The 26711-nt window shown below is 42.1% G+C and overlaps 1 protein-coding gene across 2 annotated transcripts in view; it reads right to left on the bottom strand.

Annotated features, from left to right (window-relative positions):
- RPS6KC1 (ribosomal protein S6 kinase C1) overlaps window positions 1–26711 on the bottom strand; it is a 137191-nt gene that overhangs the window by 70087 nt on the left and 40393 nt on the right. For both annotated transcript variants that reach the window (XM_019549457.1, XM_019549456.1), the window contains one exon: window positions 10262–10383. In XM_019549457.1, the coding sequence (XP_019405002.1) occupies window positions 10262–10383 (122 nt within the window). The remainder of the gene's footprint in view (window positions 1–10261; window positions 10384–26711) is intronic.

Raw genomic sequence — 26711 nt, 5'->3', positions numbered from 1 at the left:
TTTCTTTCATTTGCCTGTGCATGTTTCCAGGCAGAGCACCAGTGGGCAGCATCCAACAGCTCCTTGGATGCCTTTGAGGACCAGTGGGTACGGCCCGGGGGGCTATGCTCAGTGTCCCCCTCAGGAGCACTTATTTTCACATTTTTACCCTTTGACCCACACAACACTCCCACCCTGGTTTTTGCCTTTGTTATCCCAAAAAATAATAATTTAGTTGTATATTTCACCCTTTGGTCCCTGTAGCAGAGCACTGTTGGTGCCTGCCACTTTAAGGGCTGAGCCAAGCAGCCAGAAGGTGCTTGATTGCAGTGGACATTTTAGATCTCTGGCCACCTATATAAACACACAAGTTTGCTGCTAACAGGACAGGCAGAAACATTACCTGGCTGCAAGCATCATCCTGGAGGTAAGGGCAGGAGCTTAAGGGGATGGCTTGGAGGCTCCTGGTCCTGGACATGACATAAAATTGCATCCTGCCGGGAGTGGGTGGCCTAGTGGGGCTCTCAGTGGTGTGGGAGTCCCCAGGAAATACCAGGCCAGTTACCACCTTGGTGAAAGGCGGGTTGGGGCAGCTTAACCCCAGCTCCCACAACCAGGTGGGTTACCCCATGGTAGGGCCAAGAAGGTGGACCCAGGTTAGAGAGTGAGCTATAGACTCAGACGCCTGACTTAGAAAACCCTTGATTGGTCAATGCTGGGGCCAGGACCAGAATGGTCAAAAGGTCCAGGGGCCCACTGCGAGGGATGCCCAGAGCTGAAGGCCTGGGATTTCCAACTGGCCTTGGAGGTGTGGCCAGGGCCTGTGTGACCAAAGGTCCTTGGGGGGGGCCACACCAGCAGACAAACAGTTCAGGGGGGAGCTAGGCAGCTCCAAATGAGGGTGGAGTAGTCCACCTAAGGGGAGGGATCCAGTTGAGGTCTGGACTGGAGGATTCTGGGGCCCAGTGTGGGGCCAGTGAGGTTAACATTTGTGGATGCCATCTGCAAGACTTGTGCAGGCATGTAGGGGAAGAACGGAGCTGCATGTAGCGAGCCTGGCATCAGGGCAAGAAATGGGCAGCCTCCCACCTATTTAAGATCATAATTATATATCTTCAAGGCATGGCAGGTGAGGAGGTGGGCAACTGGCCCTGAAACAGGTGGGTGGGCCGGCATGAGATCAGGCCCCGAGCATGCCCCCTATTACAGTCCCACACAGTAGGGGCTATTAGTTAGCTGGGTGGGCCTTAAGGCCCATGTTAACTTGGAAGATACAAATAAACAGGAGCTTCTGGGATGCTCAGCTACGGCGTATTTGGGATGCCCCAGTGGCTGAGCCTGTACTCCACTCTCATCCCACGAGCCACTGGGGACCTCAGCTACTGGCTCGTCCATGGAGCCATCGCCACGGGCATGTACATGGCAAGCTTTACCGATACCTGGGTCTCCTGCCCCTTCTGCAGGCAGAGGGAGACCCTGGCACACATGACACTTGAGTGTACCAGGCTGCATCCCCTCCATCTCCACTTCCGGAACTTTCTCCTGAGGGTCTGGATTAACTTTACTCCCTACCTCTTTATTTTTGGACACCCCATCCGTGGCCCCACCAACTCCCGGGACCTCCTGGGCAACCTCCTCCTGGCCCTTGTACATGACTAGGAAAGAGGCTCTGGCTGGGAAGGTATCCAGAGACTGCAGGGCCACTTTCCTCTCACTGGTCCACACATGCTTCTGAGTGGAGCACCACTGGGCAGTGTCCAAAAATAAAAGGCTCTTTGGATGCCTTTGAGGACCGGTGGGCGTGGCCAAGGGGGCTCTGCTCAGTGTCCCCCTCAGGAACACTTATTCTCGCATTTTGACCCTTTGACCCTCACGTCACGCCTGTTCTGTTTTTCGCTTTTATTGCCCCAAGAATTCTGTTGTATCTTTCACCCATTAGCCCCACACAGTAGGGCCTATTAGTTAGCCAGGTGGGCCTTAGGGCCATGGTCAACAAATAGAAGCTTCTGGGGTCTGGCCAATTGGTATCTGGGGACACTAGCCCCTTGTGCCAGCTGGACTGCTGAATCAGCCCTAACTGCAAGTTCCCTGCGCCCTCTGCCCACTCCAGCAGTCTGGCAGTAGGGGCTGCTGCCTGGATGTGATCTACTGCCATCTGCGACAGCATGTGGCCCCCAAGGCTGCACACCTGCCAGACCCAGACAAGGACTGCACGGCCACAGCAGAGGTGTCTGCACCTCTGGGCCAGCTGCCAGTGGGACGTGGCTGCACAGCTGGCCTTTGTGTGGCACTGCTGCCATGTGTGTCCCCACCCTGCCATCTGAGCAGCTATTGACCAGAAGATGTTCTCAGCATGGTGGTCTATTTTTAACTGTCAAAGCATGTCCTCCTGGCCCCAAATAGCCAGGAGGTCAGCCACCTTGTATGCCCTCCAGATGGGCCCTGGCTGCCAGCCCTGAGCAGGCTCCTCTGTCTGGGTCCTGCCACTTGCCTCACTAGGAGAAATCCTGGTGTTCCCTATTTAAAAACTGCAAATTCTTTGATTAAATAAATCCCAAATTCACTCTGTAAAATACTCCAAAATCCATGTTCTTGCACAATTAAAACAAAAGACCACACACACATACACGCATATGGTTTTTTGTTTATATATATTTATCTCAGTTGGATAATGTTTTAGTGATATATTTACAATTTTAAAACAATCTGGAAGCCTACCAGTGTCTCTATCATTATAAAATAAATTCTAAATATCTATATGCTTTGATGTTTGTTTTTGACTTTCTTAACAGAAAAATTAGAGTTCCCCCTGACTCCTTTACTAACCAGGATATGGGGACAGCTACCCTTGCAGCCACAGCTCCTGCCAGCAGGTCTCATCCTGTCTGGCAGCTGAGCACACTGGGTGTGTGATGGGGGGATGTGAGGTTTGCAGGAGCAGGATGGGAAGAGGTGTGGGTGGACGTGGAGGGATATGGGGAGATGTGGGTGGGTATTGGGGTGCTGTAGGGTTTGCAGAAGGAGTTGGGGGGGTTTGCAGGAAGAGGGTGGTGAGGGGCATGTGAGTGGGTATGGGGTGGATATGGGGTTTGCGGGGATGGTTGCCACATGCCCATCCCCCACCCCCTGCAGAGCCAGCCAAGCCATGCCATTGGCAGTGCTGCCAGACCTGTGGTCTATGGAGGGAGAAGGGGTGCATCTGGACCTGACCCTACCCATTGGCACACCTTTGGACAGGCTCCGGACATGTGGCTCCTGTCCAAAGGCACAAGCTAGCTCCATGAGGGTCAGGTGGCGATGCACAGCCATGTGGCTGTGCCTGTATTGGGCCATGGCACATTGCCACCTGACCTTCACGGAGAACGGGCCTGGCCCAGCCCGGCCCGACATGACCCAACCCACTCAGTTACCATGCACCTTTGGACAGGAGCTGTGTGCTCTAGGCCCATCCACAGGCATGCTAGCGGGCCATGCCAGGCCAGGTTGCTTCAGTTCCTACTGGCCCATTCTCCCCGCATAGACCATGGGTCTGGCAGTGCTGCTGCTGGCACGGTTCAGCTAATGCCACAGGAGGTGGGGGGGGCAGGCATGTGGCAGCCCCTCCACAAACCCCACATTCTCCCCACACACGCCACCCCCACCACTCCCCACACCCACAACCCCCTTCCCCCCCAGAAACCACACAGCCCTCCCACCCCGTCCCTGCTTACCTGGGACAGCACCTGGGCCGGGTCCCACCACAGCCTTGCCCTGCTTCTGCTTGCCTTACACGCAAAGGGTGCTTGCTGGGGAAACAGAAGCACCACAGAGTGGCCGGATACCAGAGTGTCTCTGGAGGACCCACCTGCCCTGCTTTTTTTCCTTGGGTTTATTTTTGATACCTGGATTTCCAGGTATCAAATTTAGAGTCAGTGCTGCAAATATGCACCGTGGGGAAGGGGGGGGCAGGTTGTTCCCAGGACTGCTTTGAGATGCTACAAGAGGCATGTACAGTTTCATCTGGACACAACCTTAGAGTCTGGGGACAGAGTGGCCATGAGTTTGCCACCATCAGTATGTCAGGGCCCCACCACATATTCAAAATTAAAGCAGGATGAAAATCAGCTATAGAGTTGTTACACATCTTCAAACCCTAACTTTGTAGCTGGTTGGCTCTTTTTTAAAGCTGGATAGTCATTTTTATGGTGTGATTAATTACTTCACACATGTGGCTGGTTTAAATTTATTGTGCAATTAACCAGTTAGTTGTGCAATTACTTTGTACTTCAGGCTGGTCTTACTTTGCACGTGTGGCCAGTCTGAATTTACTGCGTGATTGCATAATAAATGTAACATAGTAGGGGCCTTAGGAAGATGTGGACTGCTGCAGTGGGCCAAAGGAAACTGGACCATGACACAGAAGCAGGGAAATCAGAGTGGTTGAAAGGATTTTTTTAAAATCCTCACAGTATGACATATTTAACTATGCTCCCCTCTCCCAATCACCATTCTAAGGACACAGGGGATAAAAGAAGTTGCTGTGGCAGTCAGCCAAGTCAGAGCCAAGCAAGGGAGAGGGGCAAGGGGGTTTCCAAGAAGACAGTCTCTCCAAGGACAAAGGACTTCAGAATTCACAAGTGAAGTGTGGTTGCCATTTTGAGCATGCAAAGGGGGAGGGCACAGCTCAGAAATGCTACCAGTTTCCATTTATCCAATGAGGCAGCATTATCAGGCACCCAGGGGGAAAAGAATACATTACATGAATATCATAGTGCTGAAGGCTCCTTGTTTATTTTAAAATTAATTGGATTATGTCACAAGAAGTCCCAGGGAGGTAAATTTCCATCAGGCTAGAATCTACACCAGCATCCTCTTGGTCTGACTTGGGCTCTCCCACTACAAAGAGATCCTGTCCTACAGGCAAAAACACTTCCTCAGAGTGCTAGTCAAAGTCATCACAGTCCCTATACTGTCTGCAATAAAACACCGCTTGATGGTGGCATCCTGTTCAGCTCATCATAATATGGATAGGTGGGCAAAGTACTGCCAAAGATCCAGGTTTTTGTCACTGCTTTATCTAACAAGCTGATTTTTGCTCCTTGCTGTGATGGGGCTCTCCTCAGTCAGGCCATCTCTTTAACAAGTTTTGCATGCATTGCTGTTTCAATGGGTAGTCTTTCCAGAAAGGAAGGAGATCCAATATCTTTTCATAGTTCAAGTTGGGTGCATGGTACAGAACTACTCTACAATAATACCAACTATAGGGAGTGGATACCCACTCCAAAAGTGTGTGGACAGAAGTGCCCCAATGCAGCTGCATGGCAGCATTTCAATAGGTGTCAGTCTGCCAACCTGACCCAGAGCTGTAGAAAGTACATGTGTGAGCAAACTATTCATAGCATGACAAGCAGCAGCAATGGGTGTTTTAACTGATGGAAAACCAAGCTAGAATGCAATAGAAATGTGCACCAGAGACATTTCTCCATGCTAACTTACTACACTTTAAAACAGGCACAGAATCCCACCACTTTATATGCCCAAAGCAGTGCAGATCATTTCAGTGCATATAACCTATGCTTCAAGAAAACAACACACTATGTAGACAAGTTCAAGCTGATCAGAGATCTAGAATGAAAAGGATGAATGCGACTCAGAGCCCAGCCAGCAGACCCTATCCAGAGTAACACCCCTCATCCAAGCAAGCTTCATTTCCACAACATGTCAAACGCAAAGCATACCGACACTTGGTGATATCTGCCACTATTCTTACCAGATTTGTGCTTGCAATACCATCAGAGAAGCAGCTTAGCCACTATACCTCAATCCCTATTTATTTTCAGCTACAAGTGTGTAACCAATGCCCCCATTCTCTTTGTGCCCAGAATTATGCCTTTCTTCACAACACCATTTCTGTGAGTGCCTAAACTGCCACCTCACTCCCATTTCTGCTTATAAGGTCAGAAGTCAATTCATCCTCTGCAGACACCTGAAAGTGTCTGCACTAGTGTAACAGTCCATCCAAGTAATCCCAGGGATCTCAAAAAAAGCAACATTTATGTAGCATAAGAGTAGAAAAGAGACAGAAAAAAACTAATTAAAATAAATCCAGAGATACTGTAACAATAGTACCACTAGATGGACACAAAGCCTGTGCTACAAAGTAAGGAGATTAAACTAAGAGCTAAATTTGCTCTTCTAGGCTTTTCCTGGCTCGTTAATTTTGAGTTTCATCAAGGAGTAAATATATGTTGAGCTATTAACTCCCTATTTTCTTTAATGGTAACCCACTTATCTTTTGATCTGCAAATGAGGAATTTGTCCCTCTCTGTACAATAATCAATACAATAGAATACAGACAATGCACTGACTTTAAAGTCCATTTACACAACCATAGTTTTTGCTACAAAAAATAGGTTGTTCATATCATTTTTCTGTTCAATTTCCAAAAATACTGGATTTGCATTCAATAAAGATTTTTCCCCACTTCCAAATGCATTTGACAGAATGAAAAGCAACAAGCCAGAATTTCAAACTGTTTCCCCATGGTACCTCCTGGCTCAAAATGGTGCATCCCTATGCGTATGTAAGTAATAGACTACAATAGTAAAATGTTCCTCCTGGTCGAAAATGACCTGTCCACCACCACTCTCTGGGTGCGGTCCTCCAGCCAGCTGGTGACCCATTTGACTGTGTAGGTGTTGACACCACAGTCCCCCAGTTTTTTAATGAGAACGGGGTGAGAGACAGTGTCGAAGGCCTTCCTAAAGTCCAGAAAGACTATGTCCACTGCTACCCCTGCGTCTAAGGATTTGGTGACCTGGTCATAGAAGGCCACCAGGTTGGTCTGACAGGACCTGCCTCTAATGAACCCGTGTTGGTTGCCCCTAAGGATAACATCCCCTGCTGGCCCCTCGTGGACATGTGCCAGAATAATTCTCTCAAAAACCTTACCCAGGATTGAGGTAAGACTAACTGGCCTATAGTTTCCCGGGTACTCCTTCCTCCCTTTTTTGAAGATGGGAACCACGTTGGCCCTCTTCCACCACACCAGAGCACCACGAGTGCTCGTAAAGCCATGCCAGGGTTCCCACAATGACCTCAGCTAATTCCCTCAGCACTCTGGGGTGGAGATCATCCGGACCAGCTGATTTAAATACATCCAGTCCCACCAGAAGTTCCCTGACACTTGGCCTAGGTGCACCTCACCTGGGGCCTGAGGGGAGTCTGGGGGGCTGATCCAGTCCCTGCTCAGGAAAATGGAGGCAAAGAAGTCATTAATTAGGTTAGCTTTGTCATCTGGTGTGACGACCAAATTTCCTAGTGTGTCTTGCAGGGGCCCCACATTACCCAGTACCTTCTTTTTGCCCCCCATGTATTTGAAAAAGGACTTCTTGTTGTCCTTGATCTGGGAAGCTAGTCCCAGTTCCATCTCTGCCTTGGCCTTCCTGACTGCCCCCCTGCATCCCCGAGTAACCGCAGTATAATCCTCCCTGTTGATGACCCCTCCCTTCAATTGGGTGTATGCCTCCCTTTTAACTAGGAGACATTCTCGGATGCTTCTGGTGAGCCACGGGGGCTTTTGCGCCCTCCTGCTCCCTTTGATCTGTGTTGGGATTACCTCCCTTTGGGTTATATGATTCTAACTTGCAGATGTTCACAAGATGTTTCATATTTTCATAGTTGGTAGGGTTGGAAGGGACCTAAGCAGATCCGACCCCCTGCCATGGGCAGGAAAGAATGCTGGGGTCAAATGACCCTGGCTAGGTGATTATCTAGCTTCCTTTTGAAGACCCCAAGGGTAGGAGCGAGCACCTTTTTACTCCCTATGTATTTAAAAAAGGACTTCTTGTTATCTTTGATCCTGTTTACTAATCCTAGTTCTATCTCCACTTTAGCCTTCCTAACAGCCCCTCTACTGTCTTGAGCAATGGAGGTATAATAGTCTTTGGTTATGGCCCCTCCCTTCTATCAGGTGTACACCTCCTTTTTAGCTTTCAGACATTCCTAAATGCCTTTCTTTCCCTTATCACTGATTGTCACAGGATGGGGTCCCCAGGGATGGCCATGATGACCCTAGGGCTCCATGACCATGCCAATCTTGCCCAATGGGCACCCTTTTCTTTGCCTGCTATGTTTTGTTGGTAATTACAATAAATAGGGAGGCTGCCATTGAGTTTGTGTTTAGACATGGTCCTGATGGACCCCAATGAACCCTGTGGGTTTCTGGACCCCTTTTGGGTCTTACTCAAAATGGTTGCCTCATGGAATACCCTCAGCCTTACGGGCTAGATGCATGGCTCCAAAGCCACCCCTTTACCATGCCCCAGGCTTTGCAGATGGTATTTAAATGTTGCCTGTCTGGGGCCTTGCTCTAGCTCATCACCAGGCTCTCTACAGCCTTGTCTCTATCAGGACCCACACTGGTGCTGGGCTCTCTGCCCCCTTTGTCACTGCACCTACACTGGTGCTGGGATCTCCACGCTGCAGTGGGCCCCCATTGAGGCCTCCTCCTTCCCAGATAGCCTCAGCCCGATCCACCAATTTATAAACAGTAACCAAAATAAGAGCCCCTAGACTATAATATAACACAAGCAGTTCAGGATGTACTCTGTCCCTTTAAAAGAGTCAAACTTCCCCCCCGCACTAAGTGCCTTGTAGGCCAGGGTCCCTTGTGAGCTTCTGGAGCTCCAGTTACCTTCCTCTATAAAAGCTCCTTCCCCCTTGGCTGCTGACAGAGAACAGACACTCTAGTCCCAGCCCTGGGGTTTATATGTGCCCAGGGCCCTGCCTCTTCTCGTCAGCTGACCACCTCTCATTAGCCTGCTGCCACAGTAACCTGCTCCTGTGAGGTTCCTGCCTGACTGCTAAGGCCCTCTCCCTAGGCAATTTCTGCCCTTAAAGGAGCAGGCACCTTAGTGCCCTGAGACGCTGATACACCAGGTAAAACTGCTGCTGGCACACAAAATGATACCTAAGGATATGCGGTTCAGTACCATGAGCACATTCCCTTGGTGACTGCAGAACAAGGACAATAATAATTAAGCTATTCTGTTTCAGAGAAATTACTCCCTTTCCACCCCCCACCCCCACACACATTTTCTGATATGTAAAAGTGTGGTTTGGAATAAAATGAGTACAGGTTTCATCACTTTATGCTGTACATGCATTCCTGGAAAACAGTGCATAACTTCAATTTGCATAAAGGGAACCCACTTTACAATGTAACAAATAGGGATATGTTCCAGGGCCTCAACTGTACTGACCCCCAGATCCATTTCTACCACTTTTACACAACAATTTTGGTACTTACAAGTTGTGGTTTTTTCACTTAAAATGAAAAATATTTAAAAGAAATAAGATGAATAAGATAAACAAAAATGTTTTAAGTGTGGACTTGTACCGTAGAAAGAGTTTGCCATCAAACTAATTATTTGATTTTTTTTTAATTTACTTTAAACTAAGTAGCATAATTTTACCTTATTTATATGGCTTTGCTTTTTTAAACAGCAATGTCTCCTTAAACCACTCTTAGGACTGTGCAAAAATAAGATGAAAGTCTTCCGCCTTTTTTTATCCTTACTTGATACAAATATAGACAGACAAGATGTTTAGAACTTTTATGTTTCAAACATGAGAGCCGTCAGTCATTGACAATCTCTCAGTTTGGTCTGCTGGCAGCAAACATCTAACCAGGTAAGTACCAAAGGAACTGACTGGAAAGGCAACACAAAAATTCCTTTAAGGTGTCTTGAAACATGATTTTTTTTTTTTTTGCTCAAGTATAATATGGTTAAAGAAGTGAAAGTACGTACACGACCCCTCAGAAAGGAATGTAATAAAGTTAGAACATTGAATACCCAAGCATAATCATGAGACATGTGGAAGGAAACAGTCCGACTCATTTCAGACACATTAGTTTATAGTGAGCTGATGAAGCCAATAGCCCCTGCACTCACAGGATCATCAGGTAATAATCTGCTGATGGGGACAGGATTTTTTAACTCAATATTTTGTAGTTTTCTAAATATTTTAATATTGTTAAAATATCATTTACAGCCACTAAGTATAGCAAATGATGAAAGACTATGAAAATCCCACTCTCACTTTTTACAAGCCAAGTGCACTGTGCAAATTACAAAACATAAAATGAATCACCAAGAGGCTGCAAAGAACAGCCACTCTTCTTTTAAAACTATAACATCACAAGTGAGGCCAAACTATTTGAAGTTGATGAGAATTATACCCTATTTTAAGAAATTCAGTCTTGCAGAGATAGTTTCACATAAATTAAATCAAAGCCTACCACAGAAAGGGATCCATCTTCAGTTGAAGATTTTTGGTAGAGGGTGGAAATTTTTTCAGCACGCATTAGATATTCTGCGGTCTTCCTCTTCACTGCTTCTCGACGTGTTGGGCTTGATTCACCTAGATTGAAAAATAGAAGGCTGTCACTCTTTAATAAAGGTGTACAAATATTTGGGATAAAGGGTTGCCTGCATCTTGGGTACTTTGGATTCAGGCAAGCCAACAATATGCTTCCTTTTAGGTTTTATGTTCTGAGATTTAGGCAAAGATTCCATTTAAGCCTTGTTACATACTCAAATACTTAAAATCTCTTACCTTAGTTTCCCAATCTGGTATTAATTCCTATGGAAACCAAAGCAAGAAATGAAGCGAACTGAAATGGACTTTGTACCCATGAAAATCAAAGTGACAAAGATTTGGTATAAATGATTGCTAATTAAAAAAGGTGGTGGCAAAACCTTGCTTATTTCTATCAACCTAATTTACACGTCAAAGAAAGACTGGTCAAAGATGCTTCGATTAGCCACCATACAACAAGTGAAAGGGAGAGTTCTCATTTGCAGCTTTTTGCTGTTGTTTACAACCTTCCTTTTCAACTTAGAAGTAAGTACTTCAAAATAGAAGTAGTACGTGAAAAAACAAGTATTTCGAAATACTTTACCTGGTTGAAAGCACTTGGTCGTAAGATTTATCTTTCCAAACGTGGTCAATGTGTGCATGTATCTCATGTATGTTATTGCCTACACACACATCCTAAAATAAGGCCAAGATAACTCAAAGACTTGATATGAGATTTTGCTTTTCTGTTCAGACATTCGCATGCTAGGGTGACAAGCAGTAGATAATTAGCAGGCCCTACATCACTAATCTGAATTCAGACCTATTTGGTTGTGACCAAGAGTCATTTGCTAAGCCTACATGAAGACAAAATGATTGTCAGTCTGGTTCCTACAGTATAGAGTTCAGAACACTGTGCTAAATAAAAATATAGCCATCACCACAAATGACAGTCTCAGAAGTCAGACCAAGGGCCAAGATTTCATAATGAATTGCCCTTTCAGCCCAGGAGATAGACTTCTCAGATCAGGGTTGAATCATATAATTGAGGCAATAAAAGGCTTGCACAGCTACTGTTTATGCTGTGTGTCGGTCTTGTGACTAAACAGAGGACCACAGGCCACAGTGCTGGCAATCCAGCACTGTTCATAAGCCTGAGCTCTGACAAGTAATCAAATCTTCACGCCTAATAAATGCTAGTAAAATAAAGGGTTGTTTTGGGGTTGTTTTGGGGGAGGGGGGGTTGGTTTGGGGGGTCTTTTGGCTGTCTTCTAAGACTGTTTACAGGCTGGAAAACCAGAAAAGAAAAATGGTAAAAAAGGAAAAAGCTAAAAATTAAGTAGGTGGACCAAATACTAATTGTATGTATATATATTCATTCTTATTCCCTAACAGTTATAGAATAATAATAATTATAATTCTACATCTTCTGTGCCTCTTTAGGAAGTCCATGGAAGGAGACTTGCCTCACAAATAGTGAATAATTGCCCATACCAAAAGCAATCCTCTGGCTCATTCACTATACTCCTTATGGAGATACACAGTGACTGAGACTTGGGCTCAAAGGCACCTTTCTACTGTGCCACCAAACTAACCACAAAAAGAACAGCCTTCACTAGGTGTATACCTTAGCCATAAGAAAACTGTAAAATGAACTGTTGTGAATCTTTTCCAATGAACCATACCCCTAACGCAAAGCAATTTTTCCACCAGAACTCCTGGAACAGCAAGTTCAATAAGGCCCATTTCACACGTTAAGTTTTAGTCACTTTGGCCTTCTGAAGTATTCCCTCTCTTTCACGTAATGGCTCACAGACATCTTGAGAGGCAACAGTGGCTAGAAAGAGGAGAGTTAAGTCTATGCTATTAGAGGTTCTATCACAAGCTATAATAGAAGTGACTTGGGGGGGAGAGCAGGAAGCGCGCGCGTCTCCTGATAATGGGATGCTCAGTAACGAGATTCTAAATCATAGTCTCCTTGCTCCTGGATGAAGGCACCCTCCATTAGGCTAAGGACTGCAAGCTACTCACCTCTACTCCAAGCAATACAGCAGGACAACAAGCCTAGTACAACTGCTATGTCAAAAATACAGTAAGCATTTATAAGCTATTAGATGGAGAGGAAAAAAATTAATCAGGCAATCAATGACAAGACGGAGCCCCCCAAAAGGAGTCAACGATAAGATGATGAAAATTCAAGTCCTTTCGCAAGCACCAGAAGATAAAGAGTGGACCTGTAAAAGAAAACACCATACCTAGCCATTACCTGCAGCTTCAACATCTTTCATATCAGCATCTCCTTCAGAGGAGCCTTGTAAAAAAATTTCCAGAGCACACTGTCAACATAGTCTGTCCCACACAAAAGAAAAATAAAGTGTGCACTATTGGAAGCTTGGGCTTCCAAAAAATCTAATGTAAATTGTAATTACAGATAGTCTGTAAAAAAACTGCAAAACAGAATACTTTCTAATTTCTTCGAATTTAGTTCCAACCCTGTCACTTCTGCCATACATTTAGTCTTTCTAAGGCAGGAAACTTGGCTTTGTACAAATTTTAGAGCTTGCTTCATTGGAGTCCCTAGAATTTCCATCAAGACCTGGTCACTTAATGGAAGACAAATGAGCTGTCCTTCCTATTATTTTCTCTTCAGCCAACATTTTCTTGAAACTAACTGGTATGGCATCTAGCAATTCAGCAATGCACTGAGTTTAGAGCTATCATTAAAAAGGTCAAATTATTGCTAACTGTCAGTTAAATTTTTTTAATGTGGAAAGTTATCACTCTTCAGCTATTTTTCCTATGCTTCAGTAATTTTTGAGTAATTAGACATGAGACAGGATGTCCCTTTTCAGGTCTCTGTTTTCTCCATTTTCATAAGAGATTAACTTCACTTAGATAGCGCTCACGAGAGAGCGGGGGGCTATCAGACACTAAATCTTAAAAGAGTTAGGAGAGGAGAGGAGAGATGTTCACTCATTAAGATCTTTAACCAAAATAGAAAGAACTTTATTTGCAAACATTTCTATTAAAAAAGTTTCACATCTCACTAAGGACTGACAGACCAGAACTTATTCCTTCCTTGCCAGTTCCAGGTCTAAGCGCTTTAATACAAGGTATACTTAGAAGAATAACTTAGTTTGTGGAAGTAAAAGTTTGTTTCCATTGTATTAGTTTGGCCAAGAGCAATTATAAAAAAATACTAGCTACATCCCATCACAATTTCTCTTTTAAATACTAACATTTTTGGCCTTACAGACATGTATACTGCAATGGGGAAAAAAAGTCAGCCACCAAATACTAAAGATATTTTACTTTAAAAAAAAGGCTATTTAAAAACCCTGAGCAAATCACTTAGAGGATGGCAAGTGATGATAAATTATCCAATAAGCCAAATTCAGTCTTCTGCATTTACCCCAGTCTCTCATTTCTTACATAATTTAAGAGGATACTAGTAAAAAACCTTGTATTTCAGATTTTTAAACAGCAATACATATTCATAAACGCCAAAGAAATGCAAGGAGGTTATATCTGTATGTTAGAGGAATAAAGGGATATTCAAGTCATCCAAAATACACATTTAAAAAAAATAAAGTGGACAAAATGTTTTTTTAATAAAAGTGGGGGGTGGGGGATGTTTTGTTTTCTAATGTTTCCAGTATATTCCCAGCTACGATCATTTGGACAGCTTACAATGTCTTCAACCCATATATATCTTTTTCTACAATTATTTACACCTTGGAAAGAATACTTTTTAAACCATAAAAACAGGAAATATTTAGCTGTGTCAAAGCCTTTGATGAATCTTCACAACTGCGCATACAAGCTTATCCTGCTTAAAACTAATATTGATTTTTCATTTAGGTTCTTTCCTACATACTAGAAGATTTGTGTTTCGTCTGATCAGGATCAAAGCTTTTTCCCCCCTGATCATGGAGATTAAATCACCAATGTCATTTTAAATGTTTAAAAACTACACTGCTAAAGCAAGATATAAGAGTGTGGTAATGCTGATGACAGAGACCTTCAAATAAAAACCCTTCGAGATTCCTCATTGCAATCTCTCTCTCTCTCCCCCTGCCTTTGCTATAGAGCAGCTGTGCCTCACGCAGATCCACATGAATGAAAATATTAAGGCGAGAAACCACCCACTTAGTTTATTTTCCATATGACTTTCCTGTAATTATTTTGTAAACTGTTCATACAACAATATATAAAAACATCTGCAAAAACAGGTAATTAATGTGTCAAGCCAAACTAATGCATTTTTTATGGTGTCCATGCTTCGTCAACTGTAATTATAACTCTTTTTAAGCAAATGATGATGTGTTTGTTGCAATGTGCAAGTGGTTATTTTAGATGCTCTGTTTACTGTTACTGCAAACAGAATATAAAAACTCTACAGCTACTTTGCCACACATACAAGCCTCCGTCTACACAAGCAGGCACAGGCTGCTCTCTCATTTTCCAAAAGCTTGGTATATTTCAAAGAAATAAAACATTTCTTAAAATAAAATGGAAGTTGGAAGGGCTGACCAGACCACCCTCAACCAATTAATATAGGATATTAAACCGATATCCAGCAACTGTTCTTTAAATTTTATATTTAAGGACTATTCAGCTTTGACATATTCACTAAAATAAAAATTCCCAACAATATTCCAATTTTCTTGAGGTTCCAACATACAGTAAAAGCATGAATCTCAAAGTTAGCATGCCACCTGGGATATCTTTACTTCACCCTATTCCTTTTCCTGTGGTAAAGTGATGAAAATATATACTAGAGCAAGAAACATTTCGACAGAATAGATACAAAAAAGGTAGCACATGGAATACGAGGAATACTATCAACTGTCCCAGTCAAGTATCTCTTTCTCATTCAGGATGTCTCTCTTTCAAATAGCAACCAGCAGGATGGTGATATGCTGGTTACCTAAGCCAGAGTTAGTTACTTGTTCAGTAATTAGAGCGGATTTCCATGAAAGGGAGTTCCCTATGTTGAGCTGTTAATAACAAGCCGCTAACGTGATTTTTAAAAAAATTAAATCTTTTCCTGATTAACTTAATCCAGGGCTAACCCTCAGAGATAAAATATATTCTTGATTGGAAAGATCTCATGGTATTATCAAAATGCATTTCAGATCCTTGCACAAAGAGCCCTGAAGCTGGCTTAATTAAAAATTGTTAATGACCTGTTAAATTTCCTCAAGGAGAAAGGACAGCATGGACTAGGATGGAAGATTTGGACCATCCAGTTCAATTTATAAGCAAGTAATAAACACAAAGAGGAACAGAAGTCACCGGACGGTTTACAAGATACTTGCAGTTAGATGTATAGGACATCGCATGATCATAAAAATGGCATTGTTCTCCAAAGACATCAAATCAAGAAAATTACAAAAAAGAGAGAGAGAGGGAAACTGCTATCAACCAAACAGCAGAACCTCTGGCCAAGCACAACCTCTCTCTCAAGTATTCCTTTTTTTCACAAAGGCCCTTAATTCTCAACCCATCAAGAACTTGAACAACAGCTTCCAGACTTCTACTTGCCTCTTAATACATGCCCTATTCATGCAGTAGCTTCAACAAACCCTCATTTACTTTGCAAGGAAATATGTCATTTTCCACTTCTATCCAATACTGTTCAGTATATTTAATACCTTACATCAGGGAGTCACACGGGGCTCGTCTGCAGGCTGGATCCAGTGTGGAGCCACAACATCTGGTTTGCAGGGCTGCCCATAGGACTGGAAATTTGGCAACAACAGCTTTAATTGCCACAGCTCCTGGAGCCACAACAGCCACCACTCCTCCCACAGCCAAATTTCTGGCCTCATGGGCAGCCTCAAAGGCTAGATGACGCAACGCTGCACTCCAAATCCAGCCCACAGGGCTTCCCACAGGGCTGGAAACTTGACAGTGGAACCAATAGTGGCATCATTACATTATGATGGCTCCAGGAGCTGCAGCAACTAACTCTGCTGCCACTCATCCCACTGCCAAATTTCCAGCCCCATGGGGATCCCCACTGGCCAGATGAAACAGCTCTGCATGCCAGATCCAGCCCATGGACCAGATCTGTGACACCCATTTTATATCTTTAAAGGACTGTTAACTAGTTTAACCCTCAAAGTAGCCCTGAAGTATTAGTTTGATGTAGATGAGAGAGGTTAAACAATTTGACCATGAACATATTAAATCAATTAAATTGTGAGGATTAGGATTTGCAAGTTGCTGGCTCTCCACCCTATTTTCCTGTGCCAGTCAAGAAGACACTGCCATCCCCCTCAATTTGCTTTGGACATTTTATTTTTTGTTTAGTGGGCCTGTTTCAGATACTCAAGAACAAGAAAAAGGTTAAATCTCATTCTGAAGACTGATGGACAAGGTTCCAAATGAACATTCCCCTCATCAGCTGCTCATCTCACCTACCCAGATCCATCGTAGTGCACAAAGTGCTTCATCTTTCAATCCCAAAACGCATTACCTAAGGGCTACTAGCCTGATTTTACATATGAAGAAAGCAAGCTACACAGCAGTTAAGACACTTGTTCAATGATACGCAAGGCAATAACAGGGCCAGCACAGATGTCTATACACTGGACCAGGCTTCCCAAGATATTTCTGCTTATTTCTTGGCCATAATCACGATTAAGTAGAATACCTATCTCTTGACAAAGGGCAGAGAGTTTTTCATAGATTGTTAGGCTGGAAGGGACCTTAGAAGAAAATCAGGTCCAGCCACCTGCACCAAGCAGGAAAGACAACTGGAGTCAAGTGACCGTCCAGTCTTCTCTTGAAGATTTCCTGGGTAGGCAATTGCACCACCTCTGGAGGGAATTTATTCCAGAGTCTGGACACCCTACTTGTGAAATGGTTTTTCCTAATCTTGCGCCTGAAACGGTCTTCAAGGAGTTGGCGACCATTACTCCCAGTTTTCCCGAAGGGTGCCCTGGTGAACAGTTGTTCACCGAGCCCTTGATGTATGCCTCTGATGTAGAGAGAAAAAGAATTATTCACCTGATCACATTAAGTGCTTCCAGTAATAAGGAGGATGGAAATCAGATACCGAGAGGGGTTACCAACTATGTGAAAAACTGCTGTTGTCTAATTCTGCATCTGAGACCCCTCCATGGATGCAAATCCTTCTGAAGAACAAAAAACTTCATATTTAAGGATACAGTAATAAAATAAGCTTATCAATGCATGATTCATGCACTGCCTCTGCTGGAGTACCTTTAGCTGCCTTGGACCTGGGAAAACTGTTGACTGAAGAGCATAGAAAAGACTATGGAAAGAGGAGATGTACATGATCCTCAGAGATTCCCCTACAAGCCTCCAGCAAAACCAGACTGGACATCCTGATATTCCTCTGGTACAAAGCCAAAAAAAATTAAATGCAAACATACCTTTCAAATCCACCTTTTAAGTCATAAAGTGGCAAAGGAGATCATAAGCCCCATTCTATATTTTCAAAACCTTTGCAGGTCAGGATCACCATTATCTTTACTTTTTATACAATTTTACAATGAAGAATTTGCCAGAAGTTCAAAAAATTAAATCTTTTTTTCCTCTACTATTCAAGAGAAAAATTTTCTTAAGTTAGGATCCCATGTATATTTTTTAAATGAGAGAACTGGATTCTTCATTTATTCTCTTAATTCTCAAAATTAACCAAACTCAGGTTTCATTCTTAACCAGCGATGAGCTGGGGCACACCACCTCACATAAGTAGGTTATTCATGTAACATTGTAAATTTTATGCTTCAGAATAGAACTAACATAAAAAGGTCAGTTAACTTTCCAGAATGAGCTTGTTACATCTTCAATGACACAATGGTATAGGGGGTTGACTTTCAAAAAGTGAGACTGGTAAAGTTTTTTATCATTTAAAAGGGGAGACAGATTTAATATGGAATAAAGTATTGGAATAAAGTATGGAATAAATAGACACCTGTCTTACTAAAAATGAACAAGAAATCATAATAAAGAAGAAATTAACCATGAAAGCTTTGAGGCTCCATTCATGTTCACCTTGCAGACCAATAGAGCCTAGTTAATTTGTGTTTGTGATACTACTGCTAGGATCCCAGGCAGGAAAACAGAAGGGAATTAGGCTTTAAGGGCATCTTTACACATGCTCCAAGATTGGCAAGGGGGACACTTTAATTAGAGCAGCTCTTGGGAGCCACTGTAATTAAACGGGCCCACATCTCATGTATTCAGGATCCCACACTTCAAAATGGCAGCAGGGGTGCTTTGACTAAAGCTTGTTTGATGAGCTTTAAAGTGCCCTGCCACCATTTTGAAGTGTAGGGACATTGAAAACATGAGGTGCTGAGACTGCTTGAGTGTGCTAATTAGCATGCTCCAGCAGACTTGATTAATTGAGTCTTCACTGACGCACTAATAATAGTGAATTGGAGCAGGCATCCTACATGTCTGCAGGCACCCTTATTGTCCAGATGGGCTCATAATGATCATGTTAGGATATTCTTAAAAGGTCCACTTCACAGGTACTACAAAACACCGGGGAGAACAACACAGAGTGGTCTCATTCAACTCAGGAAAAGCGTTTGTCAGTGTTGAGTGGCACTTCCTTTTGGAATCAATATTGTAAGTGAGAGTTGAGAAGGGCACAAGTTTATGACGTGCTTATTTATCTGGTTTCCAGTCTACACAATGTTGCTAAGGCCAAAAATTGTACAGATTAACAGATGCTGATCTCTCTTCTTTAGCCAGAAGAATTTATCAGGAGAACTCCTCTATTATCCCTAATGAGTGACCAGAGGAAGAACATCTTGCATTTGAAAGCTTGTCTAACATTATCCCAACTACACAGTTCACCCAACAAAAGCTATCATCCTGAGAAATCCTTGCCTCTCACATAATTTCTGGACTACCATAGCTACAACATCACTCTTACACTATCATATCCCTAATGAAGACATTTCCATACAAAGCAAAAGACTAGAAAGCTATCATCATTATTTCTTCTCAAACCCTTCTGTTCCTTTCTCAGACATACTCAAATAGTTTGGACCCTATCTTGCTTTCAGAACCAATTAAAAGATGCTAGAAGTTTCTTCTCTTCTATAATATGCTACCAGGAATTTGTTGGAGACTCAAACTCCCCCAAACTCCAAGTATTTAAACTCCGATGATTTAAGCAGTAAAACTTTCTCCAAAAGTTGAAAGCTTGAATCAACCATTAATAATTGCCCAATGTAACAGCTACAATACTCTTTTCATAAAAAGTTTCTTTATGTCCTTCACACTCTTCCTGCACATATCACGCAGCTGGATTTTGGATTTTTCAAAGAATGACTCTCCTTTCTATAAAAATGCAAGGGGGTAAGCCTTAAAAGACTTATTCTTCTCACAATGAAAGGAGGGTTAGCAGCACCTTCCTTATTAGTGGGTAGCCCAGCTGTTATTTTTGCTTAATTGGTTCAAAAGGACCTCTGTTCTTCTTAGTGCAAACACTTCTTACATCGCATGAACAGGCTGGCTTTGTCGATATTAACTAAACATAATCTGATACTCACCCCAAGTGACAATACAATCCCACAATCTAGCACAAGATTTTTGGCTAATTTTGACAATGCTCTATAGTCCCAAAGTTCCTAGTCCACTTCTAGAAACGAGTTTTAGCTGCTGAAGACCCCATGAAACTCAGAAAGCTAAATTATTTTTTAACCGATCACATCATTGCCTTATGGCTGTTGCATAGGCGAGTGGACATTCTGGTAGCTAGGAAGGAAGTAGTTGGAGCTTTCAACATGTGGGGGCAGATCAGGGTTGCAGGACAACGGTTTCTGTCAAAATGTCAGCAGCAAAATACAGTAAGTGTTGCCATTTTATAATCTTAAATTTTCAGGTTCAACAATGGGGTGAAAGAAACAATGTAATTCATTCCTTCCTTTCCTAGCTATTCAAAAGTTAGAGAGGCCACTTTGTTGGCTATCTACAAAACCATGAAAAACAGAAACTTGTTTAAGCAAAACATTTTTATCAGAAGCACAAATCTGTGGCAGCAAGTGGACTCAGCTGAACCTTCATTCTAAACTCTAAAACTGTCCATGAGAAGAAAACTTTAGTAGTTTTTAAGGGCTCATACCACAATACAGTCAATTCTCTAGCTAATGACAGCTCACGTATTTCAGTGATGTTAACAGTACCAAATCCTATAGAGACACCAAAGTTAAATTGCCAGTGGGTTTTCACAGATGTCTACACATAGTTAGGATAAAATACACAGGAATTAATAATAGAAGTTAAGGCTGAGGAAGTGATCTGAATATATTGTGCTCAAGGGACAAACAAGTGGGAGTCCATGTAGTACCATAATCAACACAGTACATAATAGACATGGCTTTTCAGAAAGTTTTATCCAGAGAGTATCTCACTGAAGACATAAGTGTAAATCTAAATGCATGAGAACAACTCTTTTAGGTAAGATAGAAGTCAATGCTCTCTAGGGGCCAGTGTGGTTCTCCAAAACACTGGAGATGCACATGCGTAGCTAGCACATGCATTGACACTGAGCCACAGCTCTTCTTTCCATTAATCTGTTAAAAATCATAGTCAAACCACAATAATAAGCTGCAGGAAGATTTTACAGAAGTAAAAGATCTCCTTAGAGAATTGGCTATTAAAAAAAAGAAGAAAGAGAGTCATGGAGGGGGAAGAGAAGGAGGGGGGATTGGTACTCAGATCAGCACAAAAACAGAACAGAAGCAGCCTGGTAAGAAAACAAGATGGTGCCAGAGCATGTTCTCCAACACAAGGACAGCAGAAACCACTTTGGCAACCAAAATAATGAAAGGCATAATACAGCACCTTATCAAAGAATTGGAGAACTGAAGGCTTCCCAGCCTCTCCACATTCTGGTGGGACTTTCTATTAAACTGAGAGAGACACCAGAGAAAATCCTATTATTGCACTCCAACAAGGCTCTGAATTGTCGAAGAGAGGAAGAGGGTCCCTGTCTCTAAATCTGGATAAGTACCAGTTTTCCAATTGTCAGCGATTTTACTAAAATTTGCATTCCCAAAAATCAAAGGAAGGCATCCTTCTAAGAGAGCATAAATCATGCTGCTGCAGTCCCAGAGCTCAAAAGCCACGTGAACTGTGTTGAACAGCTGAGAGTTTGAGAGTCAAGACACAGTAGCATGACTTCTCTGATTTCCAGGACTTTTCTGTTGCATTACAGGGCATTCAGGCTTTAACCCAAAGAAGAACTTCTTTGAGGAATGGGATTACTGACACAGAAGGAGCTAAGTGGATCTTGCTGTAAGTGTTGCCTAGGGAAAAAAATTAAACCCTCATAAAATCCTTAATATGTGCTCAGAATTGCATATAACATCAGCACAGAGATGGTTTTCTGATATACGTGCATTCTGCCAGTAGCCAGTAAACATACCACGTGGGAATGAACCCAACTTAACTGAGCCTAAACGTCCGCAGATATATTTTACTTTACTTCACATAGTTGACAAGGGAACGTTACAGGGCAAAGGGGGGGGGTAAAGAAAAAACAACTACACATTAGGCAGCTCAAGCAGATAGCATTAAACTGGAAATATAATTCCTCAGTGCAATGATCTGTTTTAAAATATATTGTTTGATAATTTTAGGATGTCAGTGTTTATACTCCTTTTGAATTATGCACTTTCTATATAAGATAAGATAATAAGTTAAATCACCATTAAAATAATTATGGTGCATCCTAACATCACACATTATTTATTTTTTATTAGCAGCAAAATGGTTGGCAGGGAATAATCTTTTAGAACATCCAAATCACTCAGAGCCCAACCAAAAAAAAAGTATTTTTGGGAGATTGTTTCTCCTTTAAAGTTAAAGTGTACATAAATTAGCCTACTGCAAGAGATATATTAAAAAGGACTTACAGGCTGGTTTGGACAAGCCTTCTCCATCTCATTCAGTTCTTGAAAGATCTGTAGGATTATTTTTTACATGCTTATGTTTACTAATTGTATTTGACAAAACAACTATAGATACTGAAGGTAGGCATTTCATAAGACACTGGCAGGATTGATCTTCCCTCTGTATGCTATGAACATCCACAGTTAAAATTTTAACTCAAACTAAGTAATATTTCCTGCAACCAAGTCTAAATGCTGGTTGCTATGTAGCATCAGACCCAGCAATAGACCCAACTGCAAGCCTATACAAAATTTTCCTACGTCGGGGTAAATACAGCTAGAGACAAATCAATAACAGCACATAATGCCTGTAGCCATTTCATTCTAGTGATAAAGCCTTCAGTTACTTTTCCTACAGGCAGCAAATACATGCTAGACTAGACTGATTTCTGTCTACATTATTTGCTGAAAAGGGTTTGGTATCCCTATTAGGCTCTGCAATGGGGTGTATAAGCCTCATGGTACAGCAGTCACAAGGGGATCAAGGGACTGAGCTGAGTTTAAGCAATTTATTAGCAACAATGGGGATTAAACGCTTCTGTTCAAGTAAGGAGGTATGGCTGCCAAGGGGGCTGAGACATACCATCGAAAAGCTTCTCAGCATCAGGCTGGCAAGCAGCTGCCTTGAGAACAAACCAAGAGATACCACAAGGAAGGAGGTCAACCAGCTGGGGAACAGTGATAGGGATATCCTTACCCCACAAAGCAAAGAAAAGACCAGATTTTCTAAGAGATACCTTGTTAGGTACCTGAGAAAATTAGTGCCAGGATTAAAAGTATAGCCAAAGGGACCAAAAAAACTGTGGCCCTAAAGTGGCACAGGAAACTTGGGAAACTCCAACTAATCCATCATCTACACAGAGTGTGAAGCAACCCCTCTCATAACCCCATAATAATTTTAATCATATAGCCCTCACTCTCTGGGAAGATGATTTAAACACTAATCTATCCCCAACCGAGTGGATAATTCCCATTTCAGCTCAGTTATTTCACAAACTAAGCATCTAGTTCGTTTTCAGGATGGTCAGAAGTATCACCTAGGTTTACAGACTAGTGCTCGTTTAACACAGCTCTATTACACTTTTTGTGGAAATCTTCATCATAAGATAATTTCTGAATAAAAATTCAAAGTTGTTTTATTGAGCCTCCTATCATTTCTTTTAAAAAAGAGTGTAAAAAATACATTAAAAAGTTAGTGCCAAAATGTCACAGAAATAGAACCAGGGAAAATACAAATGTGGTGCCATTAACAGTGCCATACTTTCCACTGCATAGACAAGGGAAACTGAAAATGAAGTCAATGTAGATTTGTCTCTTGGCTCCAATACATACAGCTCTTCACCTCTGGAGTAATGTCATTAGTCAAAGAGCTGAACTGTCCATCAGAAACATAAAAGACCTCCATTAGCAGAGACCACTTTTGCAAAACAGCAAACAAATTCTACCCAATTACCTTAAACTGAAGAACTGCAAATCTGTAAGATTAGAGTAACAACATTAGCAATATTTAAAGTTAGAAAAGCATAGGTTATGCCACTAGGACAGGCCAGCAGCAAGAACCAAGTGGGAAGAAAACCTGAAATTGCTGATCCATGTGTTCAGTTTACTGAGGTGGTATATGAAAAGATGTCTAACAATTTAATATGAAGTTACGAAAAGAAGGGACGGATTCTTTTGCTTGTGATATTGACAGCATTTTATGATTCTGGTTTTATGTCAATTTCTATTTTCTTGGTGCCACCATGTGGCAACAGTAAAGATTGTCATTTTATACTGAAGAGAGATTTAATCCCAGTCAAGAATTAGTTCTCAAAAAAGGCTATGTGTTGGGTATTTGCATCTTGTTAATAAAAGCCACTCCAATATCAGGGAAAAGGTGTTTTGGCTAGTCTAGAAGAGAAACAGGAAAGAAAAATATTTTATTGGCGCATAAGACCACACCAACTATTTCTAGATCTAGGTCTATATTTTAGCCACGTAAAGTGAATAATTAGCGAGGTATAGGTTGGAAAAATTAAATTAGCAGGCCTTAAAAGTCAGAATCAAGGTTACAAGTGCAATATACCATGAATGTTTATCTATCGTTGTCAATTATAAAAGTAATAGTCTATTTAAATGAAAACTGTCTGATACTAGAGAAGTGTACACTGAAGAAAAAGAAAATGATGAACTAGAAACATCTTCCAAGTGGGGACCGAGAAAAAAGTTATCCAATCTATGCTTTGTGGGGTACCAGCGTCCCTTGAGGGAGAGGGAATTACAAAAACATGTATTATTTATGAATCTGCTGAACTGCACCATAGAATTTTTTAACTGATGTATTTAAACACCCCCAAAGCTATAGAGGGGGGTGAGGGTTTCCCTACCATGCTGCGGAAACACCAAAACCAGCAAGACTCAGGATCAATTAGATCTGCCAAAACCAAGGATAAGTGCTTAGCAAAAAATGGCTTTCCTTCTCCATCCCTGAAGAGTCACAGAATGAAGGGGAAGGAGTAGAAAGAGGAAAATCTGAGAAATCAGCCAGATACAACTGATAGATGCTTTGCCCCTGCCCATCTTAGTATTAGTCTAACCTGAGCAAGCTGACTACAGACCCCAAGGGACAATATTCTAGATATAGACAGCTAGAGTGCAGGCCACCCTAGGCACACTCTCTTCCCACTTGATATAGCTTCTGTGCCAGAAGGGAAGAAAGCATAGGTGCTGGCTATGCTAATTCTGCATCCACCACAGCATCCACTGCATACCTTTGCAGGTCATTTCTACTCCTTTTGTGGTACACAAGCGCCACAAAGGAGAACAAACCTGCAGAACAGCTACTGCAAAATAGTGAGTGGGATCCCCTGATCTTTTTCACATGCTAAGTTAGTTTTGAAGCTGTAAAGGACGGATAAAACATAAAGACTGAGAATCAGGATTCTTCTTCTTCTTGATTAGCTGGTACTAAGGAAATGGGAAGCAAAAAAAATAAGATTTTGTAGGAAGTTCTGACCACAGGAACAAAACCCTAAGAATTTAAGGTGGATAATTAGGGAAGGTCTTTCAAAGCTGAAGCTGCAAACACTATTTTGAAAGTACCTTGCATTGTGATAATAAACAGTAGTAGTTACTATAGAATGGAACATCCTTCAGAGAACAGCAGTGAACAGTGCACAAGTCTGTAAAGTGCAACAGTATGGGATGAAGAGCTTCAACAGAAGGATCTTCTAGGCATTTAACGTCAAGAATAAAATGCATGTTGATAATACAGGTAAGGAGAAAAAGGATACTGTTAAAAAACCACAACAAGCTACATAGCAGCCATCCTACTGACATCACTCCAGAAGAAACAAAAGAGAGATCTTTACCAGCTCTTCTCCAGCACAGAAGCTCTCTAGCAAAGAACATGCGCTCTTGACCCATTCCCATACTTTTATTTTCACCAATACTAAGACAATTATTTTTGCCTGCCAGTGTTCAAAGCAACACATGGTGTAATATCTATTATCAGAATGATACAAGGACAGCTCCAAAGGATGAGCACTATATATCTATGAGCGCTATATATCTATGTGAACTAGAGTAAATATCTGCAAGCCAGCCCCTCCATTGAACAATTAAAATTAAATTCCCAATGGATTTCTGGTTAGTGCTTTCTACTGTTAAATGAAGTCTGGATTTTATTCTTACTCAAGCAGTTGGCGTGGAGTTGGAGTACTATGTAGGAATTGAACTCACACATAAACACAACTTACAGTTCTACTGAATAGCTTCTATCCCCAGTACCCCAAAAAATTGCTGTAAGTGAGACATTACAGAGGAGAGGTGAAACAGGAAGCATCTTCTTTGAGCAGCAGGGGTAGACCCTACAGAACCCTCTTACCAATATTAATCTGGTTAACTTCAGCATTTTCAGATAAACTGACACATTACAGAAGCAAAGTGCCATGCTATGTCTACAGCTATGTTCTCTTTTGTAGACAAAAGAACCTCTATAATGCAGAACTTGGAAGCTTATGCATCTTCTTTCTAGAAGAGGTTGGATGCTTACATGTACTGAGAATGAGGTTAGGATGCTGTTGTGTTCGAAAACACACAGCTGTATCAGTCTTCCTATGAATAAAATGGGGTTAATTAATCTTCACTTAACTATGTAAATAAAGTGACATTTTAACAGTGCTGCAAATGTCCAAAACTATAGTTAATTATTTCAAATATTATGTAAGGATTGAAGTGCATGTAACAAAGGGGAAGGTACAGGAGCTGTACTAGACAGCAAAGCCTACCTACAACTCACTTTTAAGCAATTTTAAAAAAAGAGCAAGTATCTGGTGTTTTGTAGATTTGCTTCTGAATAACTGTTCAGGCACTGATTTTCTCATTAAAAATGAAATCACAAACACTTGCACATATACATATACCCAGCATGTGAGCTCACTGCCACCTGAAAACCCATTTAAA

The sequence above is a fragment of the Crocodylus porosus genome, unplaced genomic scaffold (genome assembly GCF_001723895.1).
Source record: "Crocodylus porosus isolate Cpor-Errol unplaced genomic scaffold, CroPor_comp1, whole genome shotgun sequence".
NCBI classification, from domain to species: Eukaryota; Metazoa; Chordata; order Crocodylia; family Crocodylidae; genus Crocodylus; species Crocodylus porosus.
Note: the sequence above shows the minus strand (reverse complement) of the source record. Positions and strands in the feature narration are given on the sequence as shown.